The sequence below is a fragment of the Myodes glareolus genome, chromosome 21 (genome assembly GCF_982192425.1).
Source record: "Myodes glareolus chromosome 21, mMyoGla1.1, whole genome shotgun sequence".
Lineage (NCBI taxonomy): Eukaryota > Metazoa > Chordata > Mammalia > Rodentia > Cricetidae > Myodes > Myodes glareolus.
Genome location: NC_142046.1, coordinates 56,791,535 through 56,810,884, shown reverse-complemented (window position 1 = coordinate 56,810,884; position 19,350 = coordinate 56,791,535). Strand labels below are relative to the sequence as shown.

General features: G+C 45.1%; 1 protein-coding gene across 1 annotated transcript in view; it reads left to right on the top strand.

Moving 5' to 3' along the window:
• Positions 1-19,350, top strand: part of Pde11a (phosphodiesterase 11A) — a 327,936-nt gene that overhangs the window by 246,549 nt on the left and 62,037 nt on the right. Inside the window, exon 13 of the mRNA XM_087900073.1 lies at positions 11,829-11,938. Within this exon, the coding sequence (XP_087756199.1) occupies positions 11,829-11,938 (110 nt within the window). The remainder of the gene's footprint in view (positions 1-11,828; positions 11,939-19,350) is intronic.

Below are 19,350 nucleotides of genomic sequence, written 5' to 3'. Positions count from 1 at the left end.
ATTGTTGACTCAGAATGGTTTTGCAGAAATCTTCAGGCTCATGTTAAGGAAACCAAATAATTTTAGCTCACTGGAAATGAAAAGAAAGGAGAACTTCATAGGACAAGCAGTTTGATATGGATTGTGATGGACATTTAGTTCACCTGGAACCCCATTGACCACTTATTTGTTTTAAAAAAAAATGTGAAATCAAAGCTTCAAGGTTATCTTTTGTTCTAAAGAGATACCTATATAGTTCAAATTTACTGAGTTTTGACTTCCTCTCATAAATAAACTAGGTAATGCTGTTGTCATTCGCGACTAAAACAGAGAATAAAAAACCTATACATCAATGGTACCTATACAAATTCTCCTTATTTATGAAAGTAGAAAGAATTACTACCCCACTGTGCACATGCGTAATAAAAGACAGTGACCTTGTCTGCTGCAGTGCACAGTGTAAACCAGATACAGGAATGAGCCAAGTTTGCTCATGTTCTGTAAACTACAAGGCATGTCTTGATGTCTAAATTGCAGGGACACTTTGGGGTGCATTATAAATGAGGTTCAGTCTCCGGCAGACTTTCCGAGAGGGAAGGAAGGCTTCCTTAGAGTCAGGATGCTTTACTGTCCTATAAATGGATTCATTATCACTTCGGGCAGCACCCTGCTTCCTGTGGGGGCCCCATAAAGATCCACTGCACTGAAGGAATTTAGTTTAGGGCAAGGTTATTTAAATAACCACGTTGCTCAGTGTCTAGGTTTTGGTTTTTGTTATTTGTTTTTAAGCACTATAAGATGATGAGCAACTTCCGGTGCTCAAAATCTTGCTCTCATTGCATCAGGCTAAGGTTCACCTAGGGTTCATGGAGGATATTATGATCTTGCAGAATTCACTGGATATGAAAGGGAAAGAGCATGTGATCACATTAAAATTTATGGTGGCACCAGCGGCATGTCGCTGGTGGGGAACGGCAGTTAAACACTAATAATAACCGAGTGTCACAGCGCACCCGTTGACACCTCCTGACATTTGCCGGGAAATCTTAAATCTTCAGTGTGGAGGTGGTGGGCTTCCGACCATCTTTGTGCGGTCATCAAGGTTATTTGGAGAGGCAGCCACACCATTTACTGATAATTCAACCTGGAGAGCAGACAGGACATTTAGGGGGAGATCGGTCCTGCTCTCAAGCTGGAGAGCCTCGCGCCATCCGCAGACCGCCATTGTCAGATAAGTCCTTGAGCTTTGAAGTCAAAAATTTCTCCCAAAAGGAACCTCAGGAGCACAATTCGAACTCTTTGCTTCCCACTGGGGAAGGACAGGGTCATCCAGTTGTTAAATAAAACATTTCAGTAACCAGAAGCCCCATCACGACAGACGCAAATGCCTTTGCCAGCTGGGACATGGGGATACAATGAGCTTTTGGTGTTCTAGTCTGTGACGGACTAAAGTCAACGGCAATCATGCTTAAGATCTCCAGACAGCGTTTCCCTAGCACCACCTTGCCAGCATGCATAGTTACACTTACCTTAACGTAGTCTCTACATGTTATATAGCTATTGCTATAGTAGTATAATGAAATTCGCATGGGGGAGAAACACGGAAATCTTCTTATCGATGTAAAGTAGAAGTATAGCAAATTTTGTATGGGGGGGAGTGGTGTTTAATCTGTCTCCAGACATCAGGTGTGGACACTGTAAACCGTCCACGGAATTGACTGTTCAACCGCCTTTAAGACTCTTGCTATTTAGACCTCTGAAAAGACATTCTCATTCTCATTCTCTCCGCCTGCACACCAGGCACTCCGTGCCCCTAGCTAACGTTCTCTTTATTCACATTTATTTTATAAAAGAAAAAAGGCAAGGCCACACCTAATTAAGAACCTGGTGTGCCGGTAGCCAAACATACGACGGGGCAGGAGGAGCGTCCGATCCATTGCCTCTCACAAGAGAGTCACCTCCATAACTCACTTCAGCCACTGCCATTCATGAGTTATGAGGCATTCCCTTCCCAGCGAAAATAAATTCTCCCGCACCATCAGCCTGCACTGGGTGTTTTTCTTAGGACATGTGAATTGTAAAAGTGCATGGACGTAATCGTGTCTGACGTTAGCACCAAATTGTAAGCCCTTGCTCACGGACACGGGTTTGGAAGGAACTGTGTGCAGTTTGGGGGCTGGGAATGTCTGGTTACAATACCTTTTTGTTTTGGTTTTTTTTAAGTGGGTTTATTCTTGAGGTTTTTATGGTGTTGGTAAACTGCTTAATCTGTCGCTCTGTGTTTTATGACGCCAGCCAAATCCTCCAGGTCGTAGGGACCCAGCAGCCCAGCCGCAGTCATTTATCACGGCTTCCATTTTCCGCACTGTTTGACGTCGTAGTGGGACTTTCTTGGGACTGAAACCTGGCACCTAAGGGTGTTAAGTGAGGGGCTTTAAAAACTTTTAAATTTTCACGGGTCTCATATTTAATCCTGATTCACTGATGGAAAATAAAACTTGGGGCTAGCTTTGAAGAGTCCCCATATTCCTGAACTCCATCAGCTGGGTCTCTTGGAAGCGCTGGGAGACCTTGCTTCCCGCACAATTAATATGCACCGAGTGATCTCTCAGTGCTCACGACCCGGTGATATTCTATTGTACTCACTCGTGATTTGCCATAAATAAAACATGGACGGTAGTTCTGAGCATGTCCCCCCAGATCTACAGACACACATTCTTAAAGCTAAGGTTCTGGGAATCCAGTAGTTCTCTCCCTTCGCTTCTCTGTAAAACGCGTTCAGCAGATGTGAAAGAGACAGCGCTGTTTACCGTGTATCTAAACAGAAGGAGCTGCCTTGGTCTCCTTGAGCATTTCCCTTCTAATTGATGCCTTGTTCTTAAGTCCCACTGTGGTACTTACGGTTTTCCTTGTGCCGTTCTGTTCTCTTTACACATTTTATCAGAATGTGAAAGAAGAAATATATGGACTGATTTTTAAATGGCCACATCAGGACTTCCTGCGGAGGAAAGGCAGAGCATCCCCAGCCCACACATACGATTCCAGCATTGGGGAGGCTGAGGTAGGCAGATTGCTGTGAGTTCAAGGTCAGTCTGGGGATGCACAGCAAAACCCTGTCCAAAAAAAAAAAAAAAAAAAAAAAGCATGTTAGAGACAGATGCCAGGAATTTGTGTTGAGATAGTCTTATATTCTTGTAAACAGATCAGACAAGGTGATTGGATATACAGATGGGAAAAGACGACAAAACACAGAGTCCACTGAAGTCAGGCCATGAGTGCATCCTTTCGAGTTATCTGTTTTTAATATTTTTATAGCTTCAAAATACTTTATATTATAGTGATAAGTTAAACATTAAGTCTTAGACGCAGTGAAAAAGCTAAATATAATCGATAAAATCAACCCCAAAATATTCATTTATGCATTTAAACATCTACTCAACACAAGAATTTTATAAGACAGATCACTGGTTTTTGGTTCTTTTCCTTTCTGAGACTTGCCTGTATAAGTATTTACGGCATCATTTGAAGGCAAAAAAAAAATCACCATTTGCCCCAAACATGCCTTGGGGTTTATTATCTGATACGGAGTATGTTCTGAAATCCCCGGATGTGGAAGAAAGTCATTTGGGAATAGACAGTAAGGGCCACCAGGACTGAGTTTGCCAGAGAGAATCACTGTGTGCTTAAATCACTATTTTACTAATGCCAAGTAGTTACCTGGCCATGCTCATCTTCAGAAGAAAGAAAAGCAATTGTGGTCAAAACTATCCCAGATGCTCAGCAAGGAGGACAGCTAGCATCTGATGACAGTATGCGCTGGACTGTGATAATGTAGAAGTGGCTTGTCGGTGCTGGTGGTGGTCCTTGGACTGCTGTGAGAACATCCTGGTCCCAAGACAGGCTGATGCACCTTTTTCAGCTCACCAGCCCCCACTGTTAACACCAAAGAGGTCTGGTTACAGACCTTCAGTGAGATAGTTTACCCTCTTCCCTTCCTTTGAGGACTATGGGTGACGGCTGTTCTTCCGCTCTTGAGTGTATTCATTCCACACAATCTCTGACTGCCAAAGAAGGACCTGTTATTTAAAAAGAGGGCCCAATGTGGTTGGCAGCCATTAACCTTACTCGGAAACCCTGCCGGTTATCAAGAGCCATCCGCTGCTGCTGTGGAGAAAATCCTCTGCCTCAGATCACTGACTGGAGCAAATCAAATAGTTCGACACTCACCAGCTTGCCCTAAAAGCAAGCAAGCCAAGGATCTCAACCAGTAAATGAAGGCAGAATCCAAACGCGGTCCTTCACTATTTTTCGTCACCCTGCTCCATCCATGATGAAGAAGGGAAGTTCCATGCTTCTTGTTAAGCGTTCCCTCCCTGCTCCCATTCCCAGGCACTCAAGCCTTTAAGCATCTGTTAGTATAAGTTGCCATGGAGCAGGGATACGGAGGGCAGAGCTTGCTGGGAGCATCCTGCCTTTTAAACTCCTTGGACTGGTCTGTTGGGACTCTCTGCTTTCCTTGTCTCTGATAGAAGACGGAGGAAGTGCCAAACTGAGACTATATGACGGTGCACCTCCCAATATAGAAACTCGACAAGATTTGCAAGGCATGACGTGCTGTCTCCAAAAGCAAAGCAAAGATGCCAGGTCCTTTCTGCCGTTGCGCTCTTCCGCGATGCAGGGTCTCCGTGGAGCCAGACATCGGTGGCCAGGTTCTCAGCATACCTGGACGGGATGTGCAGCCCAGGAGGGCAAAGACCAGCACCATGATCTGCTGCACTCTTCCCTTGGCCTGGGCTGGCGCAAATACTGACGCAATTTGCTAAGTGAATGGGCACTTTTCAAAACGTCACTATTTCATTCAAACCTGCAATAGTTTGGTTACAAAATTATCGGCACTTTTAAGTTCAATATAAGCTATTTCATTATTTTTTTCTATTAAAACTTTTTTTTAAAAAAAAAAAGATGATCATATCCCAAACCTTGGAAATTACGAATAAATTTTTTTCTTAAAAAAAAAAAAGTTCTTTGTGGATTTTTTGACATAAAGTTTTTTGATATCCAGCAGGCTTTCTCATTTGCAGATATTAGACATTTTATAAAAGTGGGTCTTTTCATATCCGCTGGCAGATCTTTTTTGTTGGTTTGGTTTTGGTTTTTCAAGACAGGGTTTTTCCTGTGTAATAGCCCTGGTTGTCCTGGAACTTGCTTTGTAGACCAGGCTGGCCTTGAACTCAGAGGTCTCCCTGCCTCTGCCTACTGAGTGCTGGGATTAAAGGCATGTGCACCATTACCGCCTGACTGCTTGAGATTAATGCACTTCATGGATAAAGCACGTGTCAAGTGATTCCGTAAAGTCTACCCATCCACAACGCTTAAACCCTGCACATCTGTTGCTGTATTCTCTCACAATAGAGGTGGCTCACAAGCCAGGTTGTCTGGGTTCTAATCCCACCTCTGCTATTTCAGATATGTTATAGGGCACATCAGTGAGACAGGAAGGTAAGAGTAGTATCTACCTCCTAGAGGGTTCTTGTAAGGAAGGATTCATGAAACATATTTACAAGAGCGCTAGGCACACACTGAGCGCTATGGCAGTATTAATCATTGTTAGTGTTTTCCCAAGCCTAGTTTCGCAAACATACTGATTGCTTGATACACAGCAAGTACCTAGTAGCAGTCATTAAATAAAAAACTCTTCTAAGGAATATGGTATAGACTCACTCATAAGTGGATTCTAGCCATAATTAAAGGTCTTTGAGCCTATAGTTTGTGATCCTAGAGAAGCTAAATAAGGTGAACCTGAAGAATATCATATAGTTATCCTCCTGGATATTGGAAGTAGACAAGATTGCCAGGCAAATTTGGGTGCACGGCGGGGGGGGGATGTAAGGGTAGATGGGTAGAGAGAAGGGAGAAGGGGGAGAAGGGGAGGATTCGGGATAGCTTGGGGGAATGGGATGGGTGGGATGGAGGAAGGATGGATATGGGAGCAGGGAAGTAAATATCTTAATTAAAGGAGCCATTTTAGGGTTTGCAAGAGACTTGATTCTAGAGGGGTTCCCAGGTCCAAGGAGAGGTCCCCAGATTGTTCCTTGGGCAGCAGAGGAGAGGGTGCCTGAACTGGCCTTGGCCCATAGCCATACTGATGAATATCTTGCATATCACCATAGAACCTTCATCTGGCGATGGATGGAGATAGAGACAGAGACCCACAGTGGAGCACTGGACTTAGCTCCCTAGGTCCAAATGAGGAGCAAAAGGAGGGAGAACATGAGCAAGGAAGTCAGGATCACGAGGGGTGTGTCCACCCACTGAGATGGTGGGACTGATCTAATGGGAGCTCACCAAGGCCAGCTGGACTGGGAGTGATGGAGCATGTGATCAAAATGGACACTCTGAACGTGGCTGGCAATGAAGGCTGACTGAGAAGCCAAGGACAATGGCATTGGGTTTTTATTCTACTGCATGTACTGACTTTGTGGGAACCTGGTTTGTTTGGATGCTCACCTTTATAGACCTGTATGGAGGGGGGAGGACCTTGGACTTCCCACGGGGCAGGGAACCCTACTGCTCTTAAGACTAGAGAGGGAGCAGGAGGTGGGGAGGGGGAGGGAAAAGGAAGGCGGGGAAGAGGTGGAAATTTTTAATAAATAAATTAATTAATTAAAAAAAACTCTTCTACACCACCGCCTAGGGTTGATAGTATAGCTGTTGTATTTTGCGACTGTTTGAATCCAACCGTGACAGTCACTTTCTTTGTCTGTGATAACCTTGCGTTGACCAATAGCAGACTCAGCTTCAAAACAGAGCCATGTCCTAACTGCCTTAGATCTCATGTTGACTGCTAACAGAAACTCACTGGTAGCCTAGCAGAACCTGAAAAGGTGTCTTCTGGACTTGGGGACTCTGCAATCTTCAGTGTTGTGTGCTGTGGAAGGGAGAGAAAGAATTATCCCAGAAAACGCATCAGCCCCTTGAAAGGCGGCCCCAGAGGCTGCGTCAAAGGGAAATAACACGGCTTTTCTTAGCAAGTAACTTGAGGATTAGATACTTGGACAGATTGTCTCTATTGCTCCTCTCTCTGATATTCACCATGAGAACGCACGTGAGAAGATATATTAACACAAGGGTCAAGAAAACTCATAGTTATTGAGGAGGTACATAATTTTATTTGAAAATAAAATAATAAGCTAGAGTCAAGAAATAAATACATCAAGACATACTCCCCCTGCCTCTCTGTTTTCTCTTTGAAAGTATATCCTCTTCAGCAGACGGCTGGCTTTTTCTGCTCAGTATGGGTAGATGGAGGTCTGGATGGATGGATGGATGGATGGATGGATGGATGGATGGATGGATGGATGGGTGGATGGATGGGTGGATGGGTGGGTGGATGGGTGGATGGATGGGTGGATGGATGGTACTGAAGGAAGATGGATGAGGGTGGGAGGAGCGAATAAAAACTTAGTGGCAGGTGGACACTTCTCAGGCCTGATGATTCTCAGAAACCATTTACCCGGCAGCTCTAAATCACAGTCAGGAGTTGGGTGCTGCTTCAGTAACTCAGGTGCCACAGCTGGGAGAGGTAAATATGCCTTGTACTGCGTATGGCAAACTTCAAGGAGTCTATTCTAAGGGTTCAGAGATGAGCTGCGTAGCCTTGGAGTCATATGAAATCATAAGATTTTATAGAAAAGGGGTTCGTGTATCTCGTTAAATTCTCAAAAGTATTTGTGATATAAATAATTTTAGAGCCAGGTGCCAAAATTCAAGAGAAGGGGAAAAATAAAAGGTTACTGTGTAAAAACTCAGCAACAAAGGCAGAAAATAGAGAGAGAATGATAGTTTAGGACTCCTCAGTAAAGAACAAGGTCCAGCTCTCTGCCTTCAGGGCAGGGGTGGAGGGAGAAGAGGCATACATGAGAATAATTTCCCCAGACCTGCCAAAGCCTGGGAACCAGAGACTTCAGAGGTCACTAAATAGGGTACAGTGGCATGCTGAGACCCCAAGTCCCCATCTCCCCTCTGCATAGCTGAGGGTCTGCTCTTACCTCAATCTGTTCAGGAACCAGAGTGTTTGCTCAAGAAAAAAAGAAAAAGGAGGAGGAGGAAGGGGAAGAGGGAGTGGGAGAAGGAGGAGGAGGAGGAGAGGAGGAGGAGGAGGAGGAGGAGGAGGAGGAGGAAAGAAAGAAGAAAGAAGAAGAAGAAAGCACCATCCTTGAACCATCCTTGAGGATACCCATGAGAGGACAAGACAGCAGAGAGTAGAGAATCCTAGGAAGGCCTACGGCTCCCTGGAAGGAAAGCCACAGCCCCTTTCTGTTCCAGTGTTTACACTATTGTTCTAGACAACAGACTGGGAAGTCCAGAGACATGCACTTTGATCTAGTGTTTGAGGACCTCCAATAAAAGACCTGACAGACACTTGGTCACCCTGTGGTAATGCCCGGCAGCCTGCAGGCACCTCGCACCCACTCTGGGGCAGGGTGAGTTTCACATCCCTTCATGTCTGTGTGTGAGTAATCATCATAAGACATTTAAGAGAACACAAATAAAAGGCTCAGAGCACACAGGCGATTCAAAGGACCAGGAGAAACTATCTGAAATGTTATTCCTTTCTTCAGAAAGGTAAGAAAAGAGTGAATACATCTGTGGGGGAAGAATAGATGGAATTATAAAAGGAACAGAAAAAATACTTGTAAATGCCAAATTCCTGGGAAGAAAGAGGAATAGCCTATACAGGAAATGGAAGAAAAGAGATCTTTAAAAAAAAATAATAGAATTGATACTCAACCTATTGGAGTCCCACTTATATAGGACAGGAAAAAATATTGATGGGCCGGCAAGATGGCTCAGCAAGGAAAGACATTTTGTGGCCAAGCCTGAAAAGTTGAGTTCAATTCACTGTATCCACACGGTAGGAGAAGAGAACAGACTCCTGAAAGTGACCCCACGGCACACCCGTACCTATACATGTAAAAGTTAAACAAGTAAACAAATAAATGTAATAAAAAATATACTGAAGAGAAACAACAATACGATTTGAGGAACCCTATGCTGTAGAAATAGAACCCACAGATTAGATTTTCAATATGAACAGAATGAGAAGAAATCCTGACCTAACTATATCTTTATGAAATTACTGAACACCATGGATGAAAAGGAGATTTAGAGGCAAACAAGCAAACTAATATGCTAAATATTAGAAATAAGAATGTCATATTCAGTCGGGCAGTGGAGGTGCATGCCTTTAATCCCAGCACTCAGGGAGGCAGAGGCAGGCCTCTGTCTGTGAGTTCAAGACCAGCCTGGTCTACAGAGTGAGTTCCAGGACAGCCAGAGCTACACAGAGAAAGAGAAACCCTGTCTTGAAAAATGAAGAAGAAGGAGAAAGAGAAGGAGGAGTAGGAGAAGGAGGAGAAGGAGGAAGAGGAGAAGGAGGGGTAGGGGGAGGAGGAGGAGGAGGAGGAGGAGGAGGAGGAGGGGAAGGGGAAGGGGAAGGGGAAGGGGAGGAAGAAGAAGAAGAAGAAGAAGAAGAAGAAGAAGAAGAAGAAGAAGAAGAAGAAGAAGAAGAAGAAGAAGAAGAAGAAGAAGAAGAAGAAGAAAGTCATATTCTTTCCAAAAGCAACTTTTACAAATTAGACAATAAAGTATGAAGTAGTTAGTCTTTGAGAATTCTGAAAGAAATTACTTCCCCTCCCCCCAGAACTGTTAGGCAAACTAAGAGTGAGTGTGAAAATAGAATATGGTCCTCCTGTCCCCATTCCAGCCATGCAGAACCTAGAGCAACTGGATCCCCAAGAAATGGACACACTTCTTTATGAAAACTGACAGATGTGTTCCTGCAAAATGAGGCAGAAATCGAGGAAAGGCATAGGATGCAAGACAAAAGAGATCATCCCCAGAAGGGGAAAGGAGAAGCCCCAAGAGGGGACAAGCCAGACCTGACTTCCTCCAGGACACAAAACACCGCGCAAGAAGTGTGAGAGGTTTGATTCTCTTCAAAATTAGTTAAGTGACATTTAATAAAGTCATGGAGGATATGAAAAGGCACAGCTGTTTCAAAGAGATCTGAACTCCAGGAAGTGAAAGTATTTAAGAAAAGAGTCTTTGTGTATTCTTCAGCCTGGCGGTGGGTAGTTAGTATTTAGAGGGTGATCATGAGGAAAGCTCCGAGCATGGGTTACATTGGGAGTGGAGGGGAAATGCGGGGACCATCACCACTACACCATCAATGTTTTAAGGCACACTTGGGACGGGATGTGGGTGTATACTCCCCTTTGCCCTGCTTTAGCTGTGAGTTCTTAGGCACAGGGTAGAACCCCTCTGTGACTCAATTTCCCCCTTCGTAATGGGACAATCATGGCTATTGCCTCATAAGACTGGTTAAAAAAAATATTAAGTAGGTTAAGCAGTCAAAAACTCCTAGAGGAATTTATAGTAACATAGGAAAGACTGTGTAGGTATTTGATGAGTGATCGAGTACTAAACCGTATGGACATCGTGTGGCAATACAGTAAAAATGTCAGCAATTTAGCTAAACAAATGGATGTGGTTGCCTTTAGGAATCAGGAAATATGAACAATGAGAGTTTCTGAGCGTGGTTTTCTAAAACGATTACAGGCAATAAAATAAACAAAACCTAATATCCAACAAGTTTTAAAATGAAGGGTGCGCCAAACTTTGGCAAGGACTACTTCACAGCCCCCGTCAGTTTATTCGCATTTCCATTTGCTGCCTAAGTGATGTCATATGTGCTTCCAGATCTCACCGAGGAACCAAGGCAGTTTGGAGAAATAAAATTGTCAATACAGCAATCCATCACTCAGTTACGTCTATATTAAAACCAAAACCAATTAAAAGAACAAGGTTTTCATTGCCCTAAAAGTCTTACAGGTATTAGCCTGTGATCCGAGATTAGTGGTGGAGAAACATACCTGGAAAGTCATTTCCAGCAGGCTCCCCTCCTCCTATCTTCTGATAAAGAATTTAATAAGTAGTTGGAAGCGGAGATTTCCACTGCGAAGGGGAGGGGCTGGCAAGGCCACGGATGGAGAGGAAGCACAAATCTTTCTCCCAAAGGTGCATTTCCTCCTCCAGACTAATGAAGGGCCAGCTGCAACCAGAGAGCCGGTGCAGTTCTTGTGCCCGTAATGATATCCAACTGCGTCCGGGAGGAATTACACCCCAGCCACGTACTTCCCACAGCTACTGGGATCAGAAACAAAGGCCTCAAAATCATGTGCTCTTCCCGTGATGCTCAGTCCTGGTTGTCTAGTCCGCTGCCAAATCTCGGTTTCTAGGATTTACCCGCATGCGTTTCAGTCTGTCTGAACTGAACGTATGGGTTACAGAATTTGTAAGATAATTCTAGACCGTCATCATGCAGCAATCTGAGTACATCTCTGTTCCTCCATTTACTATAAGGAAGGTTTTATTGTGTTTGCTGTTTCTCATTTGAGGAGCATCCAGGGTCCAGAGCTTTTCAATTTTGAAGGTCCCTTCATATCCCCCTATTTCCAAATACAACACTCATCATACTGTGTGCAGTGGGAAAACACACTTCACTCTGGGCCTTCCCCAAACTGTCGGTGTGGAGAACACAACCTCCTCTCCATAGAAGGAAATGAAGCAGACTGATCTCTGTCCCAGTGTGACTGCAAGCGAATCCCTCACTGTGGGGACCTTAGGCTAAGCAAGTGACCACTCAACGCGCTGTCATCTAAGAGGGTGACAGTTAATCATTTGCTAAAATGGTGTGGGCCTGAAACCAGCCGATTGCTGCTCAGCTGACTGGGTTTCCCCAGCCCCCTGCCCCTGGCACTGACTTGCCATTGTCCCCTTCTTCCCAGACGGCTGGGTTTCAAGAGATTCTGACCGAGGTGGAAATTTTAGCGGTGATTGTGGGATGCCTGTGTCATGACCTCGACCACAGGGGGACCAACAACGCCTTCCAAGCTAAGTAAGTGTTCTAATTGTTGTGATTTTAATGCATTTGCCTTTCTGGTTGGAGCCAAAGGTGACGAGCGCTAAGGAGTAAAGCATTAATTTCTGGCATCGGAGGCCAAGGCCACACAGGCTTGGGCATGCATGTCACGGGGCCCATCCATCTTTATAATTCCCTATTCTTCTTTTAATTGCAAATTTGCCCTTCGCGTCATGCTTGTTGATTTGGTCTGCCTCTGCTGACCTCCGTCAGAGAGCGCGGTTCAGGTTGTCAAAGTCCTATTCTCTTCCTCCCTGCCTGTTTGCCTCCGTGGCATGACAGGCCGCTAGGATCTGCTCCTCTAGGGTCTGATTTTGAGGTGATTGCAATAAAAAGAGGCTCAGGAAGATTAATGAAGCAAAGAGTGTTCTGCTCTCCCTATTCCCATGGAGAGACGGAAACCAGACAAAGGACTCACGTAAACATAGGGATGGGGAAGCGACTGTCCACCCTGCACCTAAGTCACGTGCCTAGACCAATCTGCTCTTAAGAAAGTTTCACTGGTCAAGAAAGTCACTGCTTGGTGGCTCATGTTGTAGCAAGGGCCACAGAACTTAGCGCATGTTAAATTCCAGGTGTCAGGACTCTCGCAATGAGGTCAAGTCTTAATGTTCTTTGAGCTAACTCTCTGCTAAGGAGCCGGTCAGAGGCCCTGGAGAGACGTTTTGGAAGGGAACAGGAGGAACAGCTTTTATAGAGGGTTGGGATTAGCTTTCAGGTGACAGACTTCAAAGTTCTCCAAACAGGTAGACCTCTCTGCCGGCTGAAATTCCAACAACCCACCTTGTGGTTCAGCTTTCCTCCCCCGAAACACCCCCTGGGCCGGACCTTGACATCTTGATCTGGTCTAGCAAACTGCTTTGATCGTGTGTCCTCCTCTCTCTCCATCTTTCATCCTCTAGCCCAGCACTTCAAGGGCCTCCCCATCAATAGACAATATCCAACAGTTCCTTGACCCTCTTAAACCTCTGTGACATCCGGGCCTGCAAAAAAAAACCCACAGCCTTGGTTCAGTCTACCGATTCAATTTCTAGCTACCCTGCCTAGACTTGTCAAAGCCCCGGGAGAAAATATCACAGTTGTGCGAGCTTGAGACACAGTAGAAAGACATCGTTTCAACTCAGCTGCGCGCTCAGGACTCCGTGTCAGTCTCTGCCCATGCGCCCCCAGCTCAGCCTGCACCGTTCTTGGCAGTTACGCACCGCCAGTGTTCTCTTTTTCCCAAGCTCCACTGCCTCCCCACACCACGCTACGGATCACCTTGCCTCCTACTTCACCGAGAAAATTGAGGCCATCAATCGAAGATGCTCTCAATTTCCTCCCCTGCCACCTCCACACTTATCTATCCCACCCCATCCTTTCCCCCTTCCCTCCTATCTCAGTGAAAATGCTGTCTTTCCCACGTCTGCGGCCAATCCCTCTGCTTGGGATCTTTCTTGCCTCGCTTCTCCAGGACCCTTTTCCATCCATCTCCCGCCTTTCTCCTGTATCTGTGTTTTCCTGTCAGTGGGTGCTCTGCATCTAATTAACATGAGTAATCCTGCCCATCTTGAAAAGTCGACCGGCGCCTCCACTTGTCTTTTTAGTGATGGTTCCATTTCCTTCTTTCCTTCCCGGGGAAGGTTTCTTGGGAAAGTGTCTGTGTTGGTTGTCTTCACTGCCTCCAACCCCTGCCTGCGCACAGGGCTTTCGATCCCCTCTCCCTAGGAAAACCACCCTCGGTGGCCCCCTTTCGAAGCTGCTGTGCCCTTTTTCACACCCTCCCTTCTTGGCCCTGTTTTCCATGGGCCTTATTTTCTTACTTCCGCTTCCTAAACTTCTCTTAGGTTTTTTCCAATAAATTAATTAATTAATTAATTAGTTAATCTTTATCTACCTACATAGTCTTCCTCCTCAGTTTGCCTCAAGACCTCTTTCCTTGTGTCCCCCATTCCTCTCCGGCTCTCTTGACAATTTGCGCCAAGCCTTCACCCATTCCTTCCTGAGCCCTGGCTACATTTCTCAGGGCCACGACTCACAATTGCTTATCTCCAGATCCTCCTGCCAACTGCTAGAGGTCCCAGAGTCTTCTCATTCTCAGTCTCCCCCTTCATCCGCGTCCCTCTTTCTCTGTCTCTGTCCCCAGGAATGTGCAGGTTACTCGGCAGCCTTCATGGCATCTCAGCAAGGCCAACCCCTCTTCTGCACTCTTGGATCAACTTCTATTTGCTGTAGCTCTCCTGACGCTGCAGCAGCAAGCCCCACTGTCCTCATGTCTGATGGGCACTTTAAAAGAATTTTTCCTGTTCACAAAGGTGTCCATGTCCCTCTCCTGCTCTGTCCTCGGGCCTCCTGTAAATTGTAAATATTCCTATTCGGTAATTTAACCCTGTGAGGCTCCTTTAAATTAGATTCCGGCTCATTTCTCCAGCTTAGCACCTACTTGCTCATCCATTCATCCCATACAGAAGAGCTGTGCTCTCAGACTTGCTAATTCACATCTTTCTGGAGTCTATTGTGCTATTTCCTGCTCCAGAGCACGCCCTTCCGCTCCTTTCCCCACAGCTCCTCTGAACACAGCACTGCCAGGGTTCTGCCCCATGCACACTCCCCTCATCACTGGTCCATGCATTCAGAATGCCCTGGCAAAGTCTTTCCAAAAGTATCCACTGGCCTCCATTGTAATTGGTGACTTCCAGATGTACCCCTCTTCTTCTTTAAGAACTGTGACCCGGCAATGCCAGGTACGTAACAGACACACAGGAAATGTTCGCTGAATTAATGAATGGTGACTGAGTGGGTTGTATTTTAATATAGCTTCTCAATGGAGTTTCTTGATCTTTTAATCAATGTAGCCTTTTACAGATGCGGATGGTGAAACATAAGTGAAACCTATTAATGTTTATACCACGTGCTCCTTTTGACAGTGTCTTATTTAAATTGAATGTCTTATTTTTCTAAGCTTCCTCTTCCCCATGCCAATGTAGACTGTCAGTTTATGCCCCCCTAGGCTCCTCTTCCCAGACCCCTATCATAGTACTAATGATGCAGAAAGAAGAGCCAATCAGTTAGAATTGTGTCTGTACACCAGGAGTGAAGCCCCTGTGCGTTCTTTTGAAGACTGACCACGCACAGTGGCATGATGTCCCCAAATACCACGACCCTCCCCAGCCAGTCTGTGCACCACACTGAACGGAGAAGCGCTTCTCAACATCGGCCCCTCCGCAGATAAGACCGAGAGCCCACCCCTAACCAGAGCCGGACGGAGCAGACATAGCTATGTATACCCATGACGTTGCGACAGTGAGCGGTAGAGAGCTGAGCTACAGCTCCCTGTAGACTCAGGACTGCTGTCGGGAGGAGCTATGATGACGTCATACCAAATGGATGAGAGAAGCAAGAAGGCCAGAAAGGAGGAAGGTAACAGGCAGAGAGATGTCAAAAGGAGAGTGTAGACATAGAGAAAGTGAAAAGAAATCAGGCATCGTACCAGTCTCTCCCCATTACTTTTCCTACTCCTGGGGCCCTCAGCCGCTCTCATGATCTCGTCAGGGTTTCCAGGCCAGTTAATCAGGACCTTTCCTGATGAAGGTCATCGTTCTTCATTTTTGTTTCTTGCAAAAAAACAGTCCCCAAGACCAGGAAAGGGTCATTCGTCTTTTCACTCCACCAAGCCCTTGCCCCATCTTCTGTAGATAGTTTTGTCTCCGTTTTACAGCTTGTCCAAATACATCCACCAAAATGTAGTATGACCGCGGTCAGAGTGAGATCTCTGATTCCCAAGCCATTCTTTAACTGCTGCACCAATGCTACCTTGACTTTGGGATGTCTGTCTTGGGCTACTGAGTTGAGCTTTCGGTTTGTTAGCCATCTTGTCAGATAAGCTTTAGAAAACTAAAATGTATCCTGGCATTCAGCAACTCAAAATGTAGAGCTTGTGGAACCGAACTGAGCCTCTGCATTCAGTGTCTTAAACTTGCAAAAATGGCAGTGAACGCCCCGAATTCTCAGGCCCTGGGCTGAATGACTTTCACCGATATTGGGTAAGTAATAAGTCGCTGACACTGAAGTGCTTTGTGCCCTCCAGCCCCACTATCAACTCTCTGTACTCTAAGACGGTACGGAGCATTTTCTCAGACCAAGTCAGCTTGCCTCCAGCTCCCCGGCTCGTAGATGCCCATCAGCCCTTCCACTCCCCTGTGAGGTCACGTTTAGATTTACACCACCTATGGCTAGCTCGGCCTCAGTGAAGATTCCGTTTGACAGTGGATGTCAGAGCGACTTTTAACACAGCTGTTCAGTGAATAGAGTAAGATTTCCCCAGTGAGGGTACCGTTGTTTGAAATCCCTAAGAAGAAGCCTGTAACCTGCTCTCCGCCTTCATTCTTCAACCATGTGTGTGTGTGTGTGTGTGTGTGTGTGTGTGTGTGTGTGTGTGTGTTCAAGGCCTGGCACTAAGCATTCTGGGAGAAGTAGGAATTGCAGCAAACAATCCCTTTCCTTAAACTTTGCATGCTCTCATCCCAGCCGTTCAGATGAACAACAGAGCTTACATGCTACAGTCATTATGTGGCAAAGCATAGGCTACCTTTTTTGTCAACTATAGGCTATTAAAAAAAAAAAACAGACTTTTAGCAAGGGACAAATTACTATATAAAATGCAAAATACCTCCACAATAAAAAAGTGCGACTTTAGAGCACCATTTGATTTATGCCCTTAGCCTTTCTGATAAGTGAGCCTTTGCATTTTCATATTTTATCCTTAATTTTTAAGTATTGGAGAGCGTGCACTGAATGATCAATAGGGAGAGAGGCCACCAATACCACCGCACTCTGAAATTGCTCTCCTCTCTTCTCTCCAGGGACAGCATGGCCCACTCATCCCCCTCTCTATTACAGCTGCCCCCGATGATTAAATATCAGTACGGCACAGCTTTGGAGTATATTCTCCTAGGAGATTCCTTCCATTCATTTCTAGCATAATCTCTTACACTCATTTCTTGGGAATGAAAACCCATCTTGTCGCTTTCGGCCAGGTCCCAGAAGTGAAATACGGGGGCACATTAATCTGCCCTGACAGCCTAATCCCATTCCTCACCACCTCCCAGCAATTCCCAGCTTCCTAATTACCTTTCATAGTTTGCCTGTTTAAAGTTTCCTCGAAGCCACGGCTGCAGGCCGCTGCTAGCTCTTTTTCTCAAGGAATATGCATATCCAGGCTGTGGGAAGGGCGTACTTTGGTGTGCATGGACTTTGGGTGTCTGCATGAGGCAGTGGATGCCTGTAACAGAACTGCCCCTTTTACATTTCCGTTCATTTCTGTTCTGTGTAGCGAGAGTCTAAAAGTCAAAGGCATCAGTATTTGGATTGAAGCAATAACGCACATCAGGAATTTTCACGTTTATGAGTTACCATGTTTCCTCCCCCGCTTCCCATGCACCCTGCATATACACACATACGCATATAAATATATATGATCGTATTTCTGCAGCTACTGGGTATGTGCTCAAAGCCACTCATGACGGATATATTTATCATAGACAATCAAAATGAGATGCAGCATTAAAGTCAGCCTTCTTATATGACTGATGGAAGGTTTCTTCATTTAAAAAGCAGGAGTATGTATCCATACAGTGTTTTACATGAAAGATATGAGCTCTTTAGAAATGGCTGTATGGCCAGTTCAGAGTGCATAAGGTGCATTTCGTGCCCCTCCCTGTAGAACCTTAGTGCATGTGTTTCCGTATCAATGCCACTGGGGAATCCTACCATAGGCAGTTTGAGCTTTTAAAGCCGGCATTTCTCCCAGTTATTTGACATTGGAATCCCTTTTACTTCAGCTTGTCATATCTTTGGGCATTTCAAGTTAGTAATAGTCTATAGAATGTTTATTGAGAAAGTTTACCCCAACGGATAGGTTTATCTTCTGCCACTATATTTATTTTCTGTTTTGTGTAAAGTGGCGTTTGGCAGGGTGTTCCTAGAACAGCCATAGTATGTGAGATAAGAACATAAGAACATGGCAGACAGAATTCCTGGTGCACCTTGGCCAGGAAAGAAGGCACCATGAGGTTTAGAAGTCTTAGAAGTACTGGTAGGAACCACACACAATAGTACAAATCAGGGGTCCTCATGGAACATAAGCATTCCTTCAGTGACTTTACTGAGGTTAGTACTGGATCCATTCTCTGGATGCAAACTAAGATGGCTCCTTACATACAAGAAGAAGCTGAGCATTCTGGTACAGGACTGGACAGAGAAAGCATTCTACAGAAATCTGGGAGAGTGTGCACTTCCTGAAGGTAGGCTCCACAAATTACACGTTTGTATTTCACGTTCCTGGGGCCTGACAAAATAACAGTCATCAGTGCTTGTTGTCTACATTACTGATACATTTTCATGCTCATGTGAATGAGTGAATGAATGAATGAATGAATTCCAGCATCTGCCTGCACTGAAGCCACATTAGTCTGGTTCAATTTCAAAATGTACACGTTTTCTGTATTGAATGAATGTAAGATGGGATTACAGAAAGGCACAATAGAGAATCTAAGCATCCTGCTGGAGGCCAGCAGTTCTGAAGCCCAGTGAGCAGGAGGAGGAAGGTCAGAGGAGAGCAAGTCTCAGCGCGTCTCCTACGGCGTCCTCTGGCGGAGGACGGCACTAGCATCTTTCCTTCCTAAGTGACTTGTGAACATCTATAGCTCACCTCTCATGCAGTGAAAACCAACAGGATAGAGAGAGCTTAGACCTCCCTCCTCTCCCCAGCCACTCTGTCCCCAGGGCTCATACCCACAAGTGAAGAGTCCAGGAACAAGCCAGTTTACAGGAATGAAGGAGGGGCACGGAGCCTGGGGTTAACTGCTAGGCTAGCGGACTTCTAAATTGTGTTTTGAAAGCTCCTTCCATTGGCAGCCAACAGCTTTGTCAAAATAGAGGGTCAAGTATCAGGAATGTGTGTTAGGCATTTTATTCTGCCACTGTTGTGAGCAGCTTACAAACGGAGATTCAAACTCAGGCCTGATACTAAATGGCTCTGTGACCTTAGAAAACCTGGGAACTTCTCTGAGCCTCTGTTTCTTTTGATGTAAAGTGAGAAACAATACCTCTTTTGTAGTTGTTATCACAACTCAACTCAGTAGGGTTATACATCAAGGGGCAGTGTGACTCCCAATGCGTGGTAGGCACTCACGGATGGTGGCAGTTATTAACAGTAATGTAATTATTATAAACTATATTACACATATATTTTTAAATATATGACATATATATTTAAAATAAATATAATATGCTACATATCAAATATAAATAAATACACATATAAACTACATATATTATAAAATATGCTGACACAGATATTACCGTCAGCCTCCTAGTTCAGCCATACCCTCTCCATACAGCACCATGAA